The sequence below is a fragment of the Anomaloglossus baeobatrachus genome, chromosome 4, assembly GCF_048569485.1.
Source record: "Anomaloglossus baeobatrachus isolate aAnoBae1 chromosome 4, aAnoBae1.hap1, whole genome shotgun sequence".
Taxonomy (NCBI): domain Eukaryota; kingdom Metazoa; phylum Chordata; class Amphibia; order Anura; family Aromobatidae; genus Anomaloglossus; species Anomaloglossus baeobatrachus.
In genome coordinates this window covers 358,997,785-359,023,060 of record NC_134356.1, presented here as the reverse complement: position 1 = coordinate 359,023,060, position 25,276 = coordinate 358,997,785, and the positions used below count along the sequence as shown (strand labels likewise).

At 45.9% G+C, this 25,276-nt stretch overlaps 1 protein-coding gene across 2 annotated transcripts in view; it reads left to right on the top strand.

Moving 5' to 3' along the window:
- TBC1D22A (TBC1 domain family member 22A) overlaps positions 1-25,276 on the top strand; it is an 811,105-nt gene that overhangs the window by 76,776 nt on the left and 709,053 nt on the right. For both annotated transcript variants that reach the window (XM_075342553.1, XM_075342552.1), the window contains exon 4: positions 22,656-22,826. In XM_075342553.1, the coding sequence (XP_075198668.1) occupies positions 22,656-22,826 (171 nt within the window). The remainder of the gene's footprint in view (positions 1-22,655; positions 22,827-25,276) is intronic.

Here is a 25,276-nt window from a genome sequence, read left to right as displayed (position 1 = left end):
AAAATGCTTACTATACTCCTGAATAAAATCCTTGAGGGGTCCAGTTTCCAAAATGGGGTCACTGGTGGGGGGTTTCTGATGTATAGGTACCCAAGAGGCCCTGCTAATGTGACATGGTGCGCGCAATTTATTTCAACTTTTCCAAAATTCAAATGGTGCTCCTTCCATTCCAAGCCCTCCTATTTATCCAAACAAAGGTTTTTGGCCACATATGGGGTATCCCTGCGCTCACAAGAAATTGGATAACAACCTGTGTGGTCCACCTTTTGTTGTTCCCTCTTGAAAAAGTGAGAAATGTGTTGCTAAAGAAACATTTTTGTGAAAAAAATGAAAATTTTCAATATGGAAACCTAAGATTATCAAATTCTGTGAAGTATTCGTGGATTCAAACTGCTCAATATACACCTAGATAAAAGCCTTGAGGTGTCTTGTTTCCAGAATGGGGTCACATGTGGGGGACCTCCACTGTTTAGGCACCTTAGGGGCTTTCCAAATGTGAAATAGCGTCCACTAATTATTCCAGCCAAATGTTCAGTCAAATGGCACTTTTTCCCTTCCGAGCACTGCTGTGCACCCAAACAGTTGATTTCCACCACACATAAGGTATCAGCATACTCAGGAGAAATTGCACAATAAATTTTATGCTGATTTTTTTTTCCTTTAACTCTTGTTAAAAAAAAAAAAAAAAGCTATCTGGTTGAACTAACAATTTTGTGGTAAAAATGTATTTTTTTATTTTCACAGCTCAACATTATAAACTTTTCTGAAGCACCTGGGGGTTCAGGGTACTCACCAAACATCTAGATAAATTCCTTGAGGGGTCTATTTTCCAGAATGGGGTCACTTGTGGGGGACCTCCACTGCTTAGGCACCTCAGGGGCTCTCCTAATGCAACATGGTGTCCGCTATTGATTCCAGCCAATTTTGCAGTCAAATTGCACTCCTTCCCTTCCGAGCGCTGCCGTGTGCCCAAACAGTCGATTTGCACCACATATAAGATATCATCAAACTCAGGAGAAATCGCACAATAAATTCATGGTGATTTTTTTCCTGTTACCCTTGTGAAAAAAAAGCTACCTGGTTGAAGTAACAATTTTGTGGTAAAATTTTATTTTTTCATTTTCATGGCTCAACGTTATAAACGTCTGTGAAGCACCTGGGGGTTCAGGGTACTCACCAAACATCTAGATAAATTCCTTGAGAGGCCTAGTTTCCAATTTGGGGTCACTTGTGGTGGTTTTTTGCTGTTTACGTACCTTAGGGGTCCTCCAATTGCGACATGGTGCCCGCAATCTTTTTCAGCTAAATTTCCTTTACAAAATTCAAATATTGCTCCTTTCGCTCCAAGCCCTCCCATTTGTCCAAACAAAGGTTTGAGACCTCATGTGAGGTATCACCGCGCTCATAAAAAAGTGGGTAAGAAACAAGTGGGTAAAAATTTTGGAATTACCTCTTGACAAAGTGAGAAAATTGATGCTAAAGCAACATTTTTGAGAAAAAAATGACAATTTCCAATATGACAACGTAACGTTATCAAAATCTGTGAAGTACCTGTGGGTCCAAAATGCTCACTATATCCCTTGATAGAAGCCTTAAGGGGTCTAGTTTCCAAAATGGGGTCACTTGAGGGGGGTTCCTGCTGTTTAGGTACCTTAGGAGATCTGTAAATGCAACATGGTGCCCGCAATCTGTTTCAGCCAACTTTGCTTTCCAAAATTCAAATATTGCTCCTTTCGTTCCAAGCCCTCCCATTTACCCAAACAAAGGTTTCTGACCACATGTGGGGTATCGGCGTGCTCATAAGAAAGTGGGTAACAAAGTGTGAGGTCCAATTTTTGGTGTTACCTCTTGAAAAAGTAAGAAAATTAGTGCTAAAGCAACATTTTTAGGTAAAATGTAAATTTTTATTTTTTTTCATTCCACATTACTTTAGTTCCTGTGAAGCACCTGAAGGGTTAATAAACTTCTTGGATGTGGTTTTGAATACCTTGAGGGGTGCAGATTTTAGAATGGTGTCACTTTTGGGTATCTGTCACCTAGGCCTCTCAAAGTCACTTCAAATGTGATGTGGTCCCTAAAAAAATGGTTTTGTAACTTTTGTTGAAAAAATGGGAAATTGCTGATGAACTTTGAACCCTTCTAACTTCCTAACCCCAAAAAATTTTGTTTCAAAAATTGCGCTGATCTAAAGTAGACAAGTGGGGAATGTTATTTATTAACTACTTTGTGTGACATAACTCTCTGGTTTATGGGCATAAAAATTAAAAGTTTGAAAATTTGCAAAATTTTAATTTTTTTTTTCTCAAATTTCAGATTTTTTCTCAAAATAAAAAAATATCATCCTAAATTTACCTCTATCATGAAGTCCAATGTGTCACGAAAAAACAATGTTAGAATCACCAGGATCCATTGAAGCGTTCCAGAGTTATAACCTTATAAAGTGACACTGGTCAAAATTGCAAAAAATGGCCTGGGCATGAAGTACAAAACTGGCTTCGTCCTTAAGGGGTTAATGGACATGACTGATTTGCACAATAAATGAAAATTGGATGCGCCCTGAGTCTCATGAACTAGAGCTCTGAACTTTTTTTTTTATAACTGATGCCTTCATGGGTCAATGCATCTATATTAGTCAGTGTGCAGTATGAGAAAAATAATGTATAGCTGAATGCAGCCTTATGATTAGCTCCAGCTGTAATCCTGTGATCGCCATTAGCGAAATCTCAGAGGTCTAAGGGAATCCTACGCGTCTAATCCCTTCACCTCCCTGAGCCTGTCTTCACCTTCCTGACCAGGTCACTTGTTTCAATTCTGACCAGTGTCACTTTAGGAGTTAATAACTCTGGAACGCTTCAACGTATGCCAGTATTTCTGATACTATTTTTTCGATACATACTGTACCTAATGTTAGTGGTAAACGTAAGACGATATTATTTGTGAAAATATCTGGAATTTAGCAAAAATTGAACATTACTCAGTTTTCAAACTTTTAATTTTTATGACCTTAAACCAGAGAGTTACATCACACAAAATATTTAATAAATGGTGATGGGCGGACTGTAAAAGGCACAGGGCCCGGGATTCCGGGTGTTGATCCAAATTCCTCACTCAAGAAATTAAAAAAAAAATTAAAGAAAAGAAAAATAAAGAAAATAAGAATTAAATCAGCGCTTCATACTTACGAAGGCTCCAGCCCAGCTGTACACTGCTCCCGCGGCCTCGCCTTCATTTCCTGAGCTGCTCATCATTGCTCATCCATATGAACTGCTTTCCCAGCCCGCCGGCCGTCCTGGCCTTTGTAATTGGTTGCAGTCTTATGTGCGTGACCGCGTCTACCTGCAACCAACACAGGTGCTGTCTGCAGGGTCAGTATCTTATTGTTACACCATATTTATGTATCCAGTCTACACATCCTGGCAAAATATTGTGTTTTTTTGACACGGTTTTTGACACTGTTTTGATGCGTTTTTTTTGCCAGGAGGTGTAAATTGGGTGCATGAAGATGATATGAAAATTTCAGCACTAAATCTGCATTTCTTCGCAAAAAACTCTCGGTTTTCTGCTAGGAAATGTAGGTGAGTTCAATGAGTTTGAGATCACCTGCGGTCACAGGTGGAGGACCGTGGGAATGTCCAGCTGTGACTACAAATAACCTGAGTAAAGTCACCACTGATCGAGGCTCAGTCATCTGTCTGCACTCACAGCGGGCAGTTATGCTCTATGGCCACTCGCTGTGACTCAGATGTAGCAGAGCTGAATTCTCATGGGACCTTAGTGTGGATTACTTCTGACTTGCAGGGGTGTTTTATTGCTTAATAAAATGGAGAAATAGGGTTTTTTTGTATTTTATTCCAAATAAAGGATTTTTTTCGGTGTTTGAGTTTATTTACTTTCACGTACAGATTGGTGACGTGGGGGTCTCAAAGATGCCTCCCATTACTAATCTCTAATCTAGGACTTAGTAGCAGCTGTGGGCTGCCATCAACTCCCTCGTTACCCCGATTGGCTCTGCACCAGGGCAAATTGGCAAGAGCCGGGTAAAGCATCGGGCTTGTCACATCTAATGGATGTGACATTTCCCGGCGGATGCAGGTTGATATTTTTAGCCTGGGGGCAATAACTATAACCCTCCCCAGCCTGAGAATGCCAGCCTCCAGCTATTTGGCTTTATCATGGCTGAATATCAAAGTTGTTGGGACCACATGCCGGTTTTATAAATTATTTAAATAATTAAAAAAAAAAAAAAAAAAAACCTGTATTCGGTTCCTCCTGTTTTGACACACAGCCAAGATAAGCGCAGGGCTGGAGGCTGCAGCCTGTAGCCATATGCTCTATCTGTGCTGGGTATCAGAATATAGGGGGACCGCACGACAATTTTTGTATTTATTTATTTATGTTTACTGTATGCTATAGACCCGCAGGCCGGGTCTGTGATTGGTCCGACACGCTGTCACACAGGCTGGGGGGTGCGTCTGACTGCAACCAATCACAGACGCCTTTGCGCAGGGAAAGAAGTGAATATTCAATGAAGGTGTTAATTATCGACTTAGATATTCGAAAAATTATTTTATTTATCTATTTATTTTTAGGAAGTTAGAAACGTTCAAAGTTTATCAGCGATTAATCATTTTTTCCAACAAAATTTTAAAAAAACAATTTTATTTATGGACCACATCATATTTGAAGGGATTTTGATGGCCTATATGACAGAATATACCCAAAAGTGATACCATTCTAAAACTGCACCACTCACACTGCTCAAAACCACATTCAAGAAATGTATTAACCATTTAGGTGCTTCGCAGGAATTAAAGCAATGTGGATGGAAAAAATGAAATTCTTACTTTTTTCCACAAAAATTAGAATTTAGCCCCACATTTTTTTTTATTTTTACAAGGGTAACTGGAAACAATGTACCTTACAATATGTTCTGCAATATCGCTTGAGTACACCCATACCCCATATGTGGTGGAAAGCTACTGTTTGGGTGCACGGCAGGGCTTGGAAGGGAAGGGGCACCATTTGACTTTTAGAAAGCAAAAACCCTGGAATCGATAGTGCATGCAATGTTGCATTGCCAAAGTTCTAATGTGCCTAACCAATGGAAACCACCACCAAGTGTGCGCATTTTGGAAACTAAACCCATTAAGGATTTTTTTTTAAATGTATAGTGATCACCTTGAACCCCCAAGTGCTTCACAGAATTTTATAATGTTGAGCTCTGAAAATAAAAAAAAAACATATTTTTTTACCTACAAAAATGTTGCTTAAGCCCCAAGGTTTTTTTTATTTTCACAAGGGTAACAGGAAAATATGCACAATACAATTTATTGTGCATTTCTCCCGAGTACGCTGATATCCCATTTGAGGTGGGGAACTACCGTTTGCAGGCACAGCATGGCTCAGAAAGGAAGGAAAGCCATTTTGGCTGCAATAGATTGCGAACGTCATGTCATATTTGATGAGCCCCTGACATGCCTAAACAGCAAAAATTCCCAAGTGACCCCATTTTGGAAACTAAACCTCTTGTAGAATTAATCTAGGAGATTATTGAGCATTTCTAACCCTCAGGTGATTCAGAGAATTGTGTAACATTGGTTGAGTAAGTGAAACTTACCATTTTTACCATTAATATGTTACTCTGGCCCCAACCTTTTAATTTTCAAAAGCGGTAATGGGAGAAATCGAACAATACCATTTATTTTGCTATACCATATATGTTGTCAAAAACTACTTTTGCGATGCTTAGAAAAGGAGCGCCATAATGGACTTGAGATTTTGCTGAAATGTTTTGGAGGTGCCATGTTACATTGGCAGAGCACCTGAGTCACCAGATCAGCAGAACCCCCCCCATAAGTGACTCCATCTTACAAACTGCACCCCTCAATTAATGAATCTAGTGGTGCAGTGATCAAATTGACACCACAACTAAGTCATAGAATTTTATACCATTGGGTGTTAAAGAAAAAATAATTATATTTTTTACCACAAAAAGTTTGTTTTATCCCCAGATTTGACATTTTCACACAGGATAATAGGTAAAAATCTCACTAAAATTGGTCACACAATTACTGATGATTGTGAAAATGCCTCTTATGTGCCTGTACATTACTAGTTAACGACATGGCGAGATTCAGGAGGGAAGCAGCACTATTTGACTCTTGAAGTACAAATTTTTGTACAATAGTTTGCAGACTCCATATATACAGCACCTAAGTGCCAGAAGGGGAAAAATCCCCCCTTAAGTGACCCCATATTGGAAATTACACTCCCTTAAGAATTTACCTACAGTGACAATATTGACTCCATGGGTGTTTTCCATAAATAGGCAGCAATTGATGTTGCTGAGTAAATATTGCAAACTAGCCATTGTTGTGCCTATCCATTGTGCCCAACTCATGCTTCTGGAGACAGGCATCCCATAATTTAAGGTAGAGGGACAATTGGATTTGGGAGCTGGATTTCTTTTTTGGGGAAACCACAGCACTTTTCCAGAACCTCTGTGCTACCAGTAACGTGGAAGCCCCCTACATTTCCATTTACAGGTGACAGACCAGAGTGGGAACTTGTTCTTTTTTGTGGAATGAGTTGAAGCTTTTATTCGGCACATTTTACATAAAAGTTTGGTCACATTTATCCTGTGCTCTACATTGAGCAGTTACATGTCTCCCCGAGAGGTTCATTCACTATAGTGAGGTAGCAGTGTTACTTTGGACTCCATCTGGCCTCTGTTCAGCAGTGTACTTTTTTCAGAAGTGCAAAAAACTGTGGCTCAGTGCAGTTTTATGCACGACTGAAAAGCCTGACACTGTTGGATCATTACAGACTGAGACCAAGGTGACTCCATCTGTCTCATTATAGGGAATCTTCAATCAGCGATTCCACCTTTAGTTAAATTTTCCTGAGATTTAGGCTATGTACGCACTAAAAAATGGACTTTTCGTAAGAAAAATCCGCACCCTCTGGCAGAATACCACAGCTGCGTTTTTGCCGCGGGTTGGTCCCTGCGTTTTTTTTCTATTATCTATGGCAAAAATCACAGGTACTTGCAGAAAAGAAGTGACATGAACATTAATTCCGCAGCGGAAATACCGCGGGTAAAAAACGCGGTGTGCGCACAGCATTTTTTTATACCCATAGGTTTTGCTGGGGAATGACTGCAGCAATGTTAAGGCCCTGTCACACGCTACAATATATCTAACGATATGTCAACAGGGTCACGGAGTTTGTGACGCACATCCGGCATCATTAGAGGTGTCGTAGCGTGTGACATCTCCGAACGACTGTTAACGTACAAAAATACTCACCTTATCGTTGCTCGTTGACACGTCGTTCATTTTCATAATGTCGTTCCTCCTTCTGCGCTCCAGTTGTTCATCGTTCCCGAGGCAGCACACGTCGCTATGTGTGACACCACGGGAATGACGAACACCGCTTACCTGCGTCCCGCCGGCAATGCGGAAGGAAGGAGGTGGGCGGGGTGTTACGTCCCGCTCATCTCTGCCCCTCCGCTTCTATTGATCGGCCGCTGTGTGACGTCGCTGTGACGCCGGACGTCCCTCCCCCTTCATGAAGAGAATGTTTGCCACCCACAACGACGTCGTTAGGGAGGTAAGTACATGTGACGGGGGTTAACGACTTTGTGCGCCACGGGCAACTAATTGCCCGTGACGCACAAACGACGGGAGCGGGTGCGATCGCACGATATATCGGCGCGTGTGACGCCGCCTTTAGACACATTTTCTGCAGCAAATCTGCGGTAAAATCCACGGTAAATCCGCAGCATGCGCACATAGCCTTACACGGAAGTCCAATATAAGTGCTCTACATACATCGCATGATTAATGTGAGCCGAGCCTTACTGCGATCTTTAGGAGGTAGAAAGAATAAATCAACAGTAGGTGAGGAATTGCTGTAATTTTTTTCGCCATTCAGCATGCGGTATAAGTGATCAGGAGGCTTCATTCTTCGAGTTGGAGTCAGTACAGGGATACCAGATGTGTAGTTTTTTATATTTGGCTGCTATCATGCAGTAAAAAAACGCTTTTATTCACACAAAAAAGTTTTTGCTTTGCCATATATTATTGCCAGAGCTATAATCATTCTATATTTCTGCCAACAAAGTCATATCAGGGCTTGTTTTTTTGCGTCAATAGTTGACATTTTTCATGGTGCCATTTTCGGGCACAATATATTTTGATCGGTTTCTATTCTGGTTTTTATGAGGCAGCATTAACATAAAATAGCAATTTAGGAATTATTTATTTATTTTTATTTTTTTTATGTCGCTCAGTGTGGTAAAATTAACAAGACAGCTTTATTCTTCAGGTCAGTACGATTACAGCAATTCCACATTTATTTGTTTGGGGGTTTTTTTCTGTTTTGTCACTTTTACACAATAAAAACAATAAATAATAAACAGAATTATAAACAATAAAAAGAATTATGTTTGCATTTATTGGTAATTTTTTTTTTCTTTTTTTTTTTTTTTTTTACCTAGTTTCAGGATGGGACATTATCTTTCCCTGCCTTGATGGCTGATCTAATGCTCTGCAATGCATTTACATTTTTTACATCGCAGGGCATTAGATTAGTGACTGGCACACAGGCAGGAGGTGTATCAGGTCCTGGTAAAGGCAAGCCCTCACAGACCTCTGTGCCTGGGTGACCCTGCAGCTATTATTTGGCCTGAGGTCCCCATGGAGACGTTGGGCCGATTGGAGCTAAGAGGGAGCTCTCTCCCTCTACAAGCAGATTGATGTTGCTGTCACTATTGACAGCAGCATTAAAGGGTTAAATGCTTGTAATTGGGGCTAGCACCGATCCTGGGCATTACAGCAGGGTGCCAGCTATGTATCATAGCTGACATTTGCTGATGATCATGCCACATGTGAGTACCTTACATGTACAATAGCTGTTGTGAAGGGGTTAAGAATAAAGAATAAACAAAAAAATGAGCAAGAACATAAGTTGGTACACGTTCACACTGTGGCCATTTCATAGACTAAACCCAAAAGGAAAACACAAAATGAGCATATACCCTATGATAAGTAAATAATAGTAGTACACGTAAATAACATAGGGCACTTAGTTGTACCCGTAAATAACATAGGGCACTTAGTTGTACCGGTAAATAACATAGGGCACTTAGTTAACACTGATCAAAAAGCGTAAAAGCCATCCCTCCGAGACAAGGTGTACCCATTGGGAATGTTCTACTCTAGTATTAACACCTAACCTTGTGTCAATGACATCAATGGGATTAAGGGTAAGAAGCAACACTGACACACGGTAAGGTTTTAATAATGGACTAGGACCATACTGACAGGGTACACCTTGCTGCGTTGGGATGGCTTTTATATGTTATTTACATGTACTACTACAGTTTACTTTTTACTTATTCTTAAAGGAGCATATAACTTATAATAAGTTTGCCTTGAATGTAAAGAAAACTTCCTTTAAGTAAAGACTTTCATCTCTACTTTGTTCTCCGCTGTCGCTGACTGTCCTGTTTTTCATACACCACATGATGCATGCAGTACGCCTGGCGTTTGACAGTCTTGCTTATCTTGATTATATAGTTGCTTATGGCAACTCTAAGAAGGTCTTGAGCTTTTCACACTTTCTCTGTCTGTGGTGATTTATTGTGAGTGTCTTGAAATTATCACAGGGCAGGTTCTCACATCTTTTTGAGTTTTCTCGGGTTTAGTCATAAACATTTCGCTACATGCGCACGCTGCTTCTTTTTCGTGTTCACAAACTGCAGCCAAAACTGCAGCCAAAACTGCAGCCAAAACTGCACCTTGTCAGAGAGAGCCTGGAAATGTCACAAAAAATGTAGGTGCTTTTTTGGTGCATTTTTGCTGCTTTTTTAGTGCGTTTTTGGCTGCAGTTTTGTCAACAATTGTTTCATGTATTTTTCAGTTCAAACAAGCCCATAAAGCTTGTTGAATTGGAAAAAAAAATAAATTAGAAATAAATAAATAATTAAAAAAAACGGCGTGCGGTCCCCCCCAATTTTAAAACCAGCCAGATAAAGCCATACGGCTGAAGGCTGGTATTCTCAGGATGGGGAGCTCCACGTTATGGGGAGCCCCCCACCCTAACAATATCAGCCAACAGCCGCCCAGAATTGCCGCATACATTAGATGCGACAGTTCTGGGACTGTACCCGGCTCTTCCCGATTTACCCTGGTGCGTTGGCAAATCGGGGTAATAAGGAGTTATTGGCAGCCCATAGCTGCCAATAAGTCCTAGATTAATCATGTCAGGCGTCTATGAGATACCTTCCATGATTAATCTGTAAATTACAGTAAATAAACACACACACCCGAAAAAATCCTTTATTAGAAATAAAAAACACAAACACATTCCCTCATTACCAATTTATTAACCCCGACAAAGCCCTCCTTGTCCGGTGTAATCCAGCATGCTCCAGCGTCGCATCCAGCAGTGCTGCATGGAGGTGACCGGAGAAGCAGCAGACACCGCCGCTCCGGTCACCTCCACGCAGCTAATGAAGACAATAGCGCGATCAGCTGAGCTGTCACCGAGGTTACCCGCTGTCACTGGATCCAGCGGTGGCCGCGAGTAACCTCTGACAGCTCAGCTGATCGCGCTACAGCGTGGAGCCGGCGGCAGGAGCGTGGAGCTAGCGGCAGGAGCGTGGAGCCGGCGGCAGGAGCGTGGAGCCGGCCGGCGGCAGGAGCGTGGAGCCGGCCGGCGGCAGGAGCGTGGAGCCGGCCGGCGGCAGGAGCGTGGAGCCGGCCGGCGGCAGGAGCGTGGAGCCAGCGGCAGGAGCGTGGAGCCGGCGGCAGGAGCGTGGAGCCGGCCGGCGGCAGGAGCGTGGAGCCGGCCGGCGGCAGGAGCGTGGAGCCGGCCGGCGGCAGGAGCGTGGAGCCGGCCGGCGGCAGCAGCGTGGAGCCGGCCGGCGGCAGGAGCGTGGAGCCGGCCGGCGGCAGGAGCGTGGAGCCGGCCGGCGGCAGGAGCGTGGAGCCGGCCGGCGGCAGCAGCGTGGAGCCGGCCGGCGGCAGGAGCGTGGAGCCGGCCGGCGGCAGGAGCGTGGAGCCGGCCGGCGGCAGGAGCGTGGAGCCCGGGACTGTCAGCGGCGGTGGCGGTGAGAGGGGTCCATCATCTCCCCTGTGCGGGGACCGCGGTACTTCGGGGAACACGGGGAGGGCGGGACTATCAGCGGCGACGGCAGCATCAAGAGGGACAAATCAATGTTTTCAGCTGCCAATGTCCATCCCCCTCTCGCTGCCGCTGCTGATAGTCCCCGTCCTCCACATCATCTCCCCTGGGGACAGCGGTACTTCGGGGAACACGTGGAGGACGGGACGGGACGGGACCACTTGCCTGACCTCACTTCCTGACAAATCACCTGCGTTTTTGCTAGCAAAAACGCAGGTAAAAGGCAGGTAAAATGCACCACTTTTGATTAGCATGCATTTTTCCTGCGTTTTTGATGCCCTCATTGATTTCAATGGGTGACAAATGTTGACAAAAACGCAGGAAGAATGAACATGGTGCATTTTTTTTGTCACAAACTTTTGACAAAAAAAACGCTGACAAATAAACTGCAGTGTGCGCATGACAAATCTGACTTCTCATAGACTTTGCTGGGAAGTCAGATGTCAGAAAGTTCTGCTGACAAAACTGCAGCCAAAAAAGCAGCAAAAAAGCAGGAAAAAAAGCAGCGTGCGCATGTAGCCTAAGGCTATGTGCGCACTAGGCGTTTTTGCCGCGTTTTTAGCGGCGTTTTTTACCGCGTTTTTGTGCTGAAAACGCAGTGACATTGCTTCCCCAGCAATGTCAATGGGTTTTCATAAGTGCTGTCCCCACACAGCGTTTTTTTTTAGCTGCGTTTTTGTGGTGACCACAAAAACGCAGCATGTCAATTATTTCTGCGTTTTTCACTGCGTTTTTCACTCATTGAATTCAATGAGATGTTAAAAACGCAATGAAAAACGCATATAGCCGCGTTTCTATGACTAAAAACGCAGCTATACACGCAAGGGGTGGGCACTACAGTGACGTGTACAGGAAGAGGATTCCTTCTGTTGGTAAACACAGAAGCATGAATCCTCCCGGTACCGTCACCGCTTCCTCCACCTCCCGTCCTGTGCATGTCAGCTCCGTGCGGCGCCATGTCTGGGCGGGAGGTGGAGGCAGCGGCGAAAACCAAAGTGAACAGTAGAAAAATAAAAAAATGTCATATATACTCACCTGTCTGAAGGGTCCGGTGCAATGCCCGCTCCCAGCTCCTCCCGGTCCCGCCGCTCTGGCTGTGTGCAGTCTCCCCGGCCGGCAGGACCTTGCTTGCAGGACCTGGCGAGGGATCACCTGATGCAGTCACCTGACGCATCAGCTGATCGTAGTCTCGCCGGCTTTTTCCTGCCCGGCCGGCTATCAGCTGATCCTGCCGTCAGGGGACTTCATCAGCTGGATCAGCTGATTACCGGCAGCTGCTGCAGCGATCGGACGGGATCAGACTCCTGTCCAATCGATCGCTCCAGGAGCTGCCGGTCATCAGCAGAGCACATAAGTGAGTATTATTATTTTTTTTTTTCTAGTGATGCATCAGCTGATTGTATAACCGGCTTTTATACAATCAGCTGATGTGTGATGGGATTCAGGCTTTTGAACCTGACACATCATCTGATCGCTTTGCCTTCCAGCAAACCGATCAGATGATATTGGATCCAGATTGGACGGCGCGGGACCCTGACCCAGGATTACTGCGGAGGGGGGTTAATTTCAATAAAGATGGAGTCACTAATTGTGTTGTGTTTTATTTCTAATAAAAATATTTTTCTGTGTGTTGTGTTTTTTTTTTATCATTACTAGAAATTCATGGTGGCCATGTCTAATATTGGCGTGACACCATGAATTTCGGGCTTAGGGCTAGCTGATAATATACAGCTAGCCCTAACTCCATTATTACCTAGCTAGCCACCCGGCATCAGGGCAGCTAGAAGAGTTGGATACAGCGCCAGAAGATGGCGCTTCTATGAAAGCGCCATTTTCTGGGGTGGCTGCGGACTGCAATTCGCAGTGGGGGTGCCCAGAAAGCATGGGCACCCTGCACTGTGGATTCCAATCCCCAGCTGCCTAGTTGTACCCGGCTGGACTCAAAAATTAGGCGAAGCCCACGTCATTTTTTTTTTTTAATTATTTCATGAAATAATTAAAAAAAAAGGGCTTCTCTATATTTTTGGTTCCCAGCCGGGTACAAATAGGCAGCTGGGGGTTGGGGGCAGCCCGTATCTGCCTGCTGTACCCGGCTAGCATAGAAAAATATGGCGAAGCCCATGTCATTTTTTTTTCTTTTTGGGCAAAAAACTGCATACAGTCCTGGATGGAGGCTGCTGAGCCTTGTAGTTCTGCAGCTGCTGCCTGCTCTCCTGCATACACTAGTGAATGGAGGATGCTGAGACTTGTAGTTCTGCAGCTGCTGCCTGCTCTCCTGCATACACTAGTGAATGGAGGATGCTGAGACTTGTAGTTCTGCAGCTGCTGTCTGCTCTCCTGCATACACTAGTGAATGGAGGATGCTGAGACTTGTAGTCCTGCAGCTGCTGCCTGCTCTCCTGCATACACTAGTGAATGGAGGATGCTGAGACTTGTAGTCCTGCAGCTGCTGTCTGCTCTCCTGCATTCACTAGTGAATGGAGGATGCTGAGACTTGTAGTCCTGCAGCTGCTGTCTGCTCTCCTGCATACACTAGTGAATGGAGGATGCTGAGACTTGTAGTTCTGCAGCTGCTGTCTGCTCTCCTGCATACACTAGTGAATGGAGGATGCTGAGACTTGTAGTTCTGCAGCTGCTGTCTGCTCTCCTGCATACAATGAACATTTTGAAGAAGGAAATGACATCAGACCTTTTTTTTTTTTTTTTTTTCATCAACAATCTTTAATGGCATTGTGCACTGATTAAAAACGCAGTGAGCAAAAACGCAGCAAAAAACGCACCAAATCGCGGCAAAAACGCATGCGTTTTTGCCGCGTTTTTTTAGCCGCGGGTGCGTTTTTTAGACAAAAACGCACATAAAAACGCAGCATGAAAAAAACGCCTAGTGCGCACATAGCCTTAGGCTACATGCGCACGCTGCTTTTTTTCCTGCTTTTTTGCTGCTTTTTTGGCTGCAGTTTTGTCAGCAGAACTTTCTGACATCTGACTTCCCAGCAAAGTCTATGAGAAGTCAGATTTGTCATGCGCACACTGCAGTTTATTTGTCAGCGTTTTTTTTGTCAAAAGTTTGTGACAAAAAAAATGCACCATGTTCATTCTTCCTGCGTTTTTGTCAACATTTGTCACCCATTGAAATCAATGAGGGCATCAAAAACGCAGGAAAAATGCATGCTAATCAAAAGTGGTGCATTTTACCTGCCTTTTACCTGCGTTTTTGCTAGCAAAAACGCAGGTGATTTGTCAGGAAGTGAGGTCAGGCAAGTGGTCCCGTCCCGTCCCGTCCTCCACGTGTTCCCCGAAGTACCGCTGTCCCCAGGGGAGATGATGTGGAGGACGGGGACTATCAGCAGCGGCAGCGAGAGGGGGATGGACATTGGCAGCTGAAAACATTGATTTGTCCCTCTTGATGCTGCCGTCGCCGCTGATAGTCCCGTCCTCCCCGTGTTCCCCGAAGTACCGCGGTCCCCGCACAGGGGAGATGATGGACCCCTCTCACCGCCACCGCCGCCGCCGCTGACAGTCCCGGGCTCCACGCTCCTGCCGCTGGCCGGCTCCACGCTCCTGCCGCCGGCCGGCTCCACGCTCCTGCCGCCGGCCGGCTCCACGCTCCTGCCGCCGGCCGGCTCCACGCTGCTGCCGCCGGCCGGCTCCACGCTCCTGCCGCCGGCTCCACGCTCCTGCCGCTGGCTCCACGCTCCTGCCGCCGGCTCCACGCTGTAGCGCGATCAGCTGAGCTGTCAGAGGTTACTCGCGGCCACCGCTGGATCCAGTGACAGCGGGTAACCTCGGTGACAGCTCAGCTGATCGCGCTATTGTCTTCATTAGCTGCGTGGAGGTGACCGGAGCGGCGGTGTCTGCTGCTTCTCCGGTCACCTCCATGCAGCACTGCTGGATGCGACGCTGGAGCATGCTGGATTACGCCGGACAAGGAGGGCTTTGTCGGGGTTAATAAATTGGTAATGAGGGAATGTGTTTGTGTTTTTTATTTCTAATAAAGGATTTTTTCGTGTGTGTGTGTTTATTTACTGTAATTTACAGATTAATCATGGAAGGTATCTCATAGACGCCTGACATGATTAATCTAGGACTTATTGGCAGCTATGGGCTGCCAATAACTCCTTATTACCCCGATTTGCCAACGCACCAGGGTAAATCGGGAAGAGCCGGGTACAGTCCCAGAACTGTCGCATCTAATGTATGCGGCAATTCTGGGCGGCTGTTGGCTGATATTGTTAGGGTGGGGGGCTCCCCATAACGTGGAGCTCCCCATCCTGAGAATACCAGCCTTCAGCCGTATGGCTTTATCTGGCTGGTTTTAAAATTGGGGGGACCGCACGCCGTTTTTTTTAATTATTTATTTATTTCTAATTTATTTTTTTTTCCAATTCAACAAGCTTTATGGGCTTGTTTGAACTGAAAAATACATGAAACAATTGTTGACAAAACTGCAGCCAAAAACGCACCAAAAAAGCAGCAAAAATGCACCAAAAAAGCACCTACATTTTTTGTGACATTTCCAGGCTCTCTCTGACAAGGTGCAGTTTTGGCTGCAGTTTTGGCTGCAGTTTTGGCTGCAGTTTGTGAACACGAAAAAGAAGCAGCGTGCGCATGTAGCCTAACAGTATGTCTATCAAAACATTTTTTTTTCTTGGAAGATGCCATTAAATGTTCATTCACATAAACAGTCATAGTTTGTGAATAGAACATTGTCAACTTCATACCTGACAAACGGGAACATTATTTCTGCATGAAAACGAAGTTCTAATTAGTGATAACTTAGCACTACCATGCTCAGGTGCTCGGTATGCTAAACGAGCAAGTTGGACGCTTGGACAGATGCAACTCGAGTAAAGAGTATAAGATCCCTCTTCCACTTGCGTACCTCTTCTGATGCGAGAGCATCGGAAGCGTTATGCTAATGATCCTCTGCTGCGTGCGTCAGCCGAGGGTCATTCGACTGATGCGGAGCCTCGGAGAAGCCTCAGAAAAGAAGGAGGGAGCTCCTTGTCCCCATCTCCTCCGCTGTCTGCCTCTGTATATATCGCACTGCAGTCGCATAACATGTGAGTGCAGTGTAATGTTTCACACACTCCCATAGGCTTGTATGAGGGTGCGTGAGCCGAGATTCGCTGCAAAACGCAGCATGCTGCGATTCCACCAAGAGCACGATTCGTGTCGAGAAATATAAGGAAAGAGGACACTGCCTCATTGATTTAACACCTGTGAGTGCAATCCGATGTTTATCGGAACGCACTCGCACATGAAAATCGCAAGTGGAAAAGAGCCCTAATGGATATACTGGCAATGGTAATCTCAAGCATTTTTCTAGAAGATTTCCTGGAAAAATGCTTGAGATCCCCATTGACTTCTGTTATACTTGGGTACTCGAGTCGTGCCCATTCGAGTATCCAATGGCGCATTACAAGTACCGAGTGTACCACCCCGCGCTCGGCTGCAGCCGAGCTGTTTTGATCCGGGCTCGTTGGTGGGTGGCTCGAGCGCCTCCGGACTGGGGGTCACGTCGCTCTGAAAGGGTGCTGGCGCTACTTAGGGGGGTGGTAGGTTGGTGTATGGCCGGAGCCGTGTTTAAGTTCGTGACGCCACCCACAGGACGTGGTGAAGGTGTAGACACCACCGCTGCAGTTACGGGGCACCCGGGGGAGATGGTTATGCAGCTAGATGTTAACCCCTCCGTGGGCAGGGATGATGGCCCCGGGGCCCGTTGGGGAGATTAGCCGGGCGGTGCAGGGCGGCACGCTGCCGGATAGCACTGTTGTACTCACAGTTATTGACACACACAAGTCTCTGGTAAACAAAGTTGATGGTGATTGGTGCCTGCAGCCGGCTGCGTCTGGTCCCCCACCCGGTTCGGTGGTCTTGGCCTTTCTTCTGCACCGTGTTGTGAATGTGTAGACTGCCTTTGCTTCAGCAACGTGAGTCCGCTCCCCGGATTTGTGTATGTCGGAGGAGCCTGTTACACCGCAGATGCTGGTCCGTGGAATCTCTCTGCCTGTGCGGTGGCTTTCTATCCCCCTCGGTGGGCTGTTGTCTTCAGTCGGGACTTGGGTGGGAAAGGACCTATATACCGCAATCAGTAGATTTGACTCCAGTGGCTTCTGGACCTCGTTCAGGGTCTGAGTACCCCCCTGTGTGCTCCGGTTTCCAGTTGGTTCCCCGGGTCGGTACTGGAGGGCCACTACGCTGTCGTTGCTCGTTGCTGAATGTCCTGCTTCATTTTTTCGTCGTCGCTCTCACGCTGTGAAGCACACATCGCTGTGTTTGACAGCGAGAGAGCGACGAAATGAAGCGAGCAGGGAGCAGGAGCCGGCATCTGGCAGCTGCGGAAAGCTGTAACCACTGTAAACATCGGGTAACCAAGGGAAGACCTTTCCCTGGTTACCCGATATTTACCTTCGTTACCAGCCTCCGCCGCTCTTGCTGCTAGTGCCGGCTCCTGCTCTGTGCACATGTAGCTGCAGTACACAGCGGGTAATTAACCCTATATGCACTGTAGCTAGGAGAGCAAGGAGCCATCGCTAAGCACTGTGCGCGGCTCCCTGCTCTCTGCACTGTGACATGTAGCTGCAGTACACATCGGGTTAATTAACCCGATGTGTACTGTAGCTAGGAGAGCAAGGAGCCAGCGCTAAGCAGTGCGCGCGGCTCCCTGCTCTCTACACATGTAGCGATGTTATGATCGCTGCTTCGGCTGCTGTGTTTGACAGCTAAGCAGCGATCATAACAGTGACTTACAAGGTCGCTGCTACGTCACAGAAAATGGTGACGTAACAGCGACGTCGTTGTCGCTGTCGTTTAGTGTGACCCCAGCTTAAGAATGTCCCTTGCATTTTTAGTAAAACTAGTGTAAATCATTAACCACAGATCAGCCATTGAGAGGCTCCAGACGCTATGTGTCTTATTATTTCTTATATTTGTGAAAGATGATTTCTGCTTTAGGCATTTGTGACATAGTATTTAAATCATGTGATTTTTTTTTTTCTTTATGTGCATTAAAAAAAGAAAACAAAATAACAAATCAAAACATTTTTGCCTAAGTAAGCCTATGTTGCTTTTTTCAGCTTTTTGTTTCCCTGCAGATAAAACCTTCTGTCTTGGCAGTAAAGAGATGCTACTTACAGAAAGCAGGTTTTGCTGTGTTTTTTTATGTTGTTGTCTCTAACAAATTTGCTGAGGTTTTTTTTTGTAAATTATATGTGATATTATCTACAGTACATGTGTAAGATTGGCTTCACATCAGCGGTATTCTGCCACAATGCCGGATCCGTCAGAAATGCTGTACAGGTCAATACAGTTAAATGGCATCGCGGTAAGATAAGGTTACCTGGGGCCACATGCGGCCGCCTGTGACCTTATCTTGCAGCGATGCCATCTAAGGCTATGTGCGCACTAGAAATGTGAAGTTTCTCAAGAAAATTTCTCGAGAAACTTCTGGGAGTGAAAGATTTCCGGACCTCCGGAAAAAATCCGCACCAAATCCGCATGCGGATTTGCCGCGGAATAGCCGCGATTTTCCCGCGGGTGGTTCCCTGCGGATTTCTGCAGGCTGTACTGCCGAAATCCGCAGGGTACCTGCGGAAATAATGGACATGTTCATTTTCTCAAGAAAGTTTCTCGAGAAATTCTTCTCGCGGAAATTTCTTGAGAAAAATCCGTACCAGTGCTCACAGCTATTTTTTTTTTCCATAGAATTTGCTGGGAAATGTCTGCACAAAGATTGCAGACATTTCTCAAGAAATTTCCGCGGCAAATCCGCGGGTAAATCCGCGGGTAAAAAGCTCTAGTGCGCACATAGCCTAACTGTATTGCAGTGTACCGCATTTCTGACGGATCCGGCATTGTGGCAGAATACCGCTGATGTGGTGCAGCCTAAGAGCCTAAAGGCTACTTTACACGCTGCGATATCGGTCCCGATATCGCTAGCGTGGGTACCCGCCCCCATCTGTTGCGCGACACGGGCAAGTCGCTGCCCGTGCCGCAGAACATCGCCCAGACCCGTTACACATACTTACCTGCCCGGCGACGTCGCTGTGACGGGCGAACCGCCTCCTTTCTAAGGGGGCGGTCCGTGCGGCATCACAGCGACGTCACTGAGCGGCCGCCCAATAGCAGCGGAGGGGCGGAGATGAGCGGGACGTAACATCCCGCCCACCTCCTTCCTTCCGCATTGTGGCCGGGAGGCAGGTAAGGAGAGCTGCCTCGTTCCTGCGGCGTCACACATAGCGATGTGTGCTGCCGCAGGAGCGACGAACTACATCGTTACTGCTGCAGTAACGATAATCGAGAATGGACCCCCATGTCACCGATGAGCGATTTTGCACGTTTTTGCAACGATGCAAAATCGCTCATCGGTGTCACATGCAGCAACATCGCTAATGCGGCCGGATGTGCGTCACAAATTCCGTGACCCCAACGACTCCGCATTAGCGATGTCGCAGCGTGTAAAGCCCCCTTAAGACCGTTATGTTTCCTCAAAAACTCTGGAAAATGCATGGTTGTATTATTTGCTGCATTTTTGCATTTTCTTGTTACTTTCTATGGGTGAAAGAATGCTGAAAAAATACTGAAAGAATTGTCATGATACAGATTTAAAAAATAATACAGTTCTCAATTCAGGTAGGAAAAAACCAAAGCATGTTTATGATTTCTGAAATCTCATTGGTTTTGCTTGTGCTGAATAAATCAGCTTTTAATTTGCATAAAAAAAGGGAAAAAAAACAGACTGCAAAAATCGCAATGTGTGAATATAGCTTTACAAGTGGATGACCAGTTATTTTGGCTTCCCTTCAATTAAAGGGGTCATCTAGCACCTAAAATGTATTTTGTAAATATCTATCCTTACACCCTACACACTTTTTAGTAATTATCTTTTACTATACAATTCCCTATACTTCTCTCTTTTTAACTACTCCCTAAATGTGTTTATATTTACTGCACTTCCTATGACATTGTGTTGGGAGAAGTGATGTTACAAGAAGCTGGGGCTGCACTCACTCTCTGCAGCATCCTTCGCGCCTCCTGGAACAGGACATCCCCAGGTGACAGCGCTGCAGTTAGTTACTAGCTTTTTGCATCATCGCCCCCTGAGGATCTCCTGGATCTATGGTGATAGATGCTGTGGGAGATGTGAGGGTGGTGCTGATGAGGTCTTCTTTCATAGAAGATACGGTACTGATAGAGATAGGAGAAAAGTGCCGGCATTGTACTCACATCTCCCACAGTGTCTATCATTATGGATTCAGGATATATTTAAAGGGAATGGCGTAAGTAACTGCACTGCCACCTTCTGGTGACGTCCTGTTTCGGGAAGGGCGATCGACTCTGTAGAGAATGGGTGCTACCCCAGCCTTTTGTGACTCCTCTCAAATGAAACGGCACAAGAAGTGCAGTGTGAAAAATAAATAAATACATTTAGGGATTAGCTAGATAGGGAGGAGTGAAGGGTGTTGTGTGAAGATAATTACAAAAGTGGTTAAAGGGTAAATATAGATATTTACGAAGGATATTGTAAGTGCCAGACCACCGTTTTAACCATTTAGCAGCTCCTGATTACTGAGCTACTAAAGTATTGTCTCAGAAGACAGCCTGGTGGTCAGTCCATTATTGCACATTTGGGAATAAACTGTTTTCACTGGGGAAGGGCTCGTTCAGACGTCGGATTTTCTCTTATGAGTACTATCCGTGTTTTTCACAGAACATCATAGTCTATGGGGCTGTTCACATGTGTACATTTTTGTGGACCTACTGATCAGCAGAAAATCACGGAGACTAAAGCTGGGTTCACACTAAGCGACAGCGACAACGACGTCGCTGTTACGTCACCATTTTCGGTGACGTAACAGCGACCTTGTAAGTCGCTGTTATGATCGCTGCTTAGCTGTCAAACACAGCAGAAGCAGCGATCATAACGTCGCTGTGCTACATGTGCAGAGAGCAGGGAGCCGCGCTTAGCGCTGGCTCCTTGCTCTCCTAGCTACAGTACACATCGGGTTAATTAACCCGATGTGTGCTGCAGCTACATGTCACAGTGCAGAGAGCAGGGAGCCGCGCGCACTGCTTAGCGCTGGCTCATTGCTCTCCTTGCTACAGTATACATCGGGTTAATTAACCCGATGTGTGCTGCAGCTACATGTCACAGTGCAGAGAGCAGGGAGCCGCGCGCACTGCTTAGCGCTGGCTCCTTGCTCTCCTTGCTACAGTATACATCGGGTTAATTAACCCGATGTGTGCTGCAGCTACATGTCACAGTGCAGAGAGCAGGGAGCCGCGCGCACTGCTTAGCGCTGGCTCCTTGCTCTCCTTGCTACAGTATACATCGGGTTAATTACCCGATGAGTACTGCAGCCACATGTGCACAGAGCAGGAGCCGGCACTGGCAGCAAGAGCGGAGGCTGGTAACTAAGGTAAATATCGGGTAACCAGGGAAAGGTCTTCCCTTGGTTACCCGATGTTTACGCTGGTTACAGCTTACCGCAGCTGCCAGTGCCGGCTCCTGCTCGCTTCATTTCGTCGCTCTCTCGCTGTCACACACAGCGATGTGTGTGTCACAGCGGGAGAGTGACGACCAAAAAATGAAGCTGGACATTCAGCAACGACCGGCGACCTCACAGCAGGGGCCAGGTCGTTGCTGGATGTCACACACAGCGACAGCGACGGGACGTCGCTGCAACGTCACAGAAAATGGTGACGTAGCAGCGACGTCGTTGTCTTTGTCGCTGTGTGTGACACCACCTTTATCCTAGTTTGTAAAACTTATGGCTCAAACTCCCGAATACAAGTTAATGGGTCCTGAGTAAAATCAGATAGCAATTCCATCCATATCCTGTTCTGTATGGACTGTTTGATAGATGCTTGATTAACTTTCCATTTTTTTTTGTTTTATTTATTTATGTATTCGTACAAGAAAAACCTATGAAAATTCTGACTGATAAAAACTGACACACTGACTAATTCTGATCTAAAAAAAAAAAGATAAAATGCGGATCGGAAAAAGTGCTGATGTCTGAATGAGCCTTAAAGCCGAGTCTAGTATTACTTTTAATGAATCATTACACATAAGTGCTACATGGCTGTGCCAGGTCTACCTGAGTGGGAGTCACAACTCTTTTAGATTGTTGATGGATATCATGTCATAATGAATATTTATTAATTACGGGAACATAGTGATAGTAAGCTCCTTTAGGCTATTGGCCATAACATCTAGCTATGGTACAAATACTTTAGGCAAATTTCCTGCCCTAGACATCTGCTTTTGCGATATTTGTTGCTCCTTTGGACCCCTAGAGATTGGATGGTCCCTTGTGTTCCTTCAGCATAAGAGAGATTTATGTCCTAGTTTTGTATTTACGTATAACTACCGTATTTACGTGATCCTAATGTTCCACAGCTTGGCTACAGCAATGTCTTTCTTCTTAACTAAGCATACATTTCCATACTTGTTGTTACAGGTGAGAAGCATTCACTGCAGAGACAGCAGTCGGTACCATACCAGCCATCTACAATCCCTATGGGCAAGTCCAATGACCAGGTCTCCTTGACCACTGCTGGGTTATCTGAAAGAGAAGCTTTTCGCCTAGAAAAGTTTAGACAGCTTCTTGCAGGTCCAAACACTGACCTTGGTAAGTACATTCTGTAAATTTGTTGGTAGCATTAAAAGGAGGCTGTCAGAACAAAAAAATGACTGTTCAAACAAAGCACACCACCTTGTAAAGACATAACATTGGTGTACAAATCCTTTGCGTCAGTTGCCAGAAATAGTTCTTTATTCAGATATGCTAATGAGGCGCTCGGTTCATCCTTGGAGCTGTTGACCAGTTCAGTGCACCATCCCACCTTCATGTTTTCTATCGATCTCTGCCCTTCTCTTGCTCTTTAAAGCTAGAGTTGTTAATGGAGGTAAAAAGGTAAAGTAAATGCAGAGGTGCATTGACCTGCTCCACCATGTCTAGGGTGCTTTGGGCACCTCATTATCATATTGGAATAAACTATCATTTATAGATTTGGACACTAAAGCGGGCTTTACACGCTGCGATCTCGCTAGCGAAATCGCAAGCAATCGTACCCGCCCCCGCCGTTTGTGCAACACGGGCAAATCGCTGCTTGTGCTGCACAACCTCGCTTACCCCCATCACACGGACTTACCTGCCCTGCGACGTCGCTCTGGCTGGTGAACCGCCTCCTTTTTAAGGGGGGTGGGTCGTGCGGCATCACAGCGACGTCACACTGCAGACGTCCAATAGAAGCGGAGGGGTGGAGATGAGCGGGACGTAACATCCCGCCCACCTCCTTCCTTCCGCATTGCCGGTGGAGGCAGGTAAGGAGATATTTGTCGCTCCTGCGGTGTCACACACAGCGATGTGTGCTGCCGCAGGAACGACGAACAACATCGCTAATAAGCAGAAAATGATTTTTTGTTTTAGGACGACCTCTTTGCGGCAAACGATTTTGGCCGCTCTTGCGATCGTTTAAGGTCGCTCATAAGTGTCACACACTGCGATATGGTTAATGATGCCGGATGTGCGTCACAAACAACGTGACCCCGACGATAATTCATTAACGATATCGTAGCGTGTAAAGCCCGCTTAAGACCACGTGCACACGTTCAGTATTTGGTGAGTTTTTACCTCCGTATTTGTAGCAAAAACCAGGAGTGGAACAATCAGAGGAAAAGTCTAATAGAAACACGAGCACCACTTCTGGATTAATTACCCACTCCTGGTTTTGGCTTACAAATACTGAGGGGAAAAAAACCTCATCAAATGCTCAATGTGTGCATGTGGCTTAAGGCCGTGTGCCCACTATAAGCTTTTAGTGAGATTTTGACCCTGCATATTTTTCTGCATCAGAAATACAGCATCTTATAGTTCCAGCAAAGTGGATGGGATTTATAGAAATCTCCTGCCCGCTGTGCTTTTTTTTTATACACAGTGTAAACTCACCCGCTGTGCATGTTTCAAATCTGCAACATGTGATTTTCTCTTGCGGTTACGATGAGTTTTTTCTGTGCAGATTTTCCCCATAGACTTGCACTTGATGCAGCAAAATTGCAAGTACAAAACTCCCCAGCACTATTTTGGTGTTTCCGTTGTGGAAACGTATTGTGAAGCTATCACTAGGGGGCACGGGGATTTGGGTCATAAAAGAACTCCTGAGTATAGTTAAGGTCCAGTCACACTAAACAACTTACCAGCGATCCCAACAACGATAGGGATTGCTGGTAAGTTGCTAGGAGGTTGCTGGTGAGATGTCACACTGCGACGCTCCAGCGATCCCACCAGCAACCTGACCTGGCAGGGATCGCTGGAGCATCGCTACACGAGTTGCTGGTGAGCTCACCAGCAACCAGTGACCAGCCCCCAGCGCCGCGTGGAAGATGCTGCGCTTGGTAACTAAGGTAAATTTCGGGTAACCAACCCGATATTTACCTTGGTTACCAGCGCACGCAGCTACACGTGCAGAGAGCAGGGAGCAGCGCACACTGAGCGCTGGCTCCCTGCTCTCCTAGTTACAGCACACATCGGGTTAATTACCCGATGTGTACTGCAGCTAAATGTGCACAGAGCAGGGAGCAGCGCACACTGCTTTGCGCTGGCTCCCTGCTCTCCTAGCTACAGCACACATCGGGTTAATTAACCCGATGTGTCCTGCAGCTACATGTGCACAGAGCAGGAGCCGGCACTGACAGTGAGAGCGGCGGAGGCTGGTAACGAAGGTAAATATCGGGTAACCAAGGTAAGGGCTTCTTGGTTACCCGATGTTTACTGTGGTTACTGTTTAGTTGTTGCTGTCTCGCTGTCACACACAGCGATCTGTGCTTCACAGCGGGACAGCAACAACTAAAAAATGGCCCAGGACATTCAGCAACAACCAACGACCTCATAGCAGGGGCCAGGTTGTTGCTGAATGTCACACACAGCGACATCACTAGCAACATCGCTGCTATGTCACAAAAGTTGTTCGTTAGCAGCAATGTTGCTAGCGATGTTGCTTAGTGTGACGGGGCCTTTAGACAGAAGCCCACTAGAGGTTGCTGATAAGAGCCGGGATAGTCGATTTAGTCAGGGTCTGG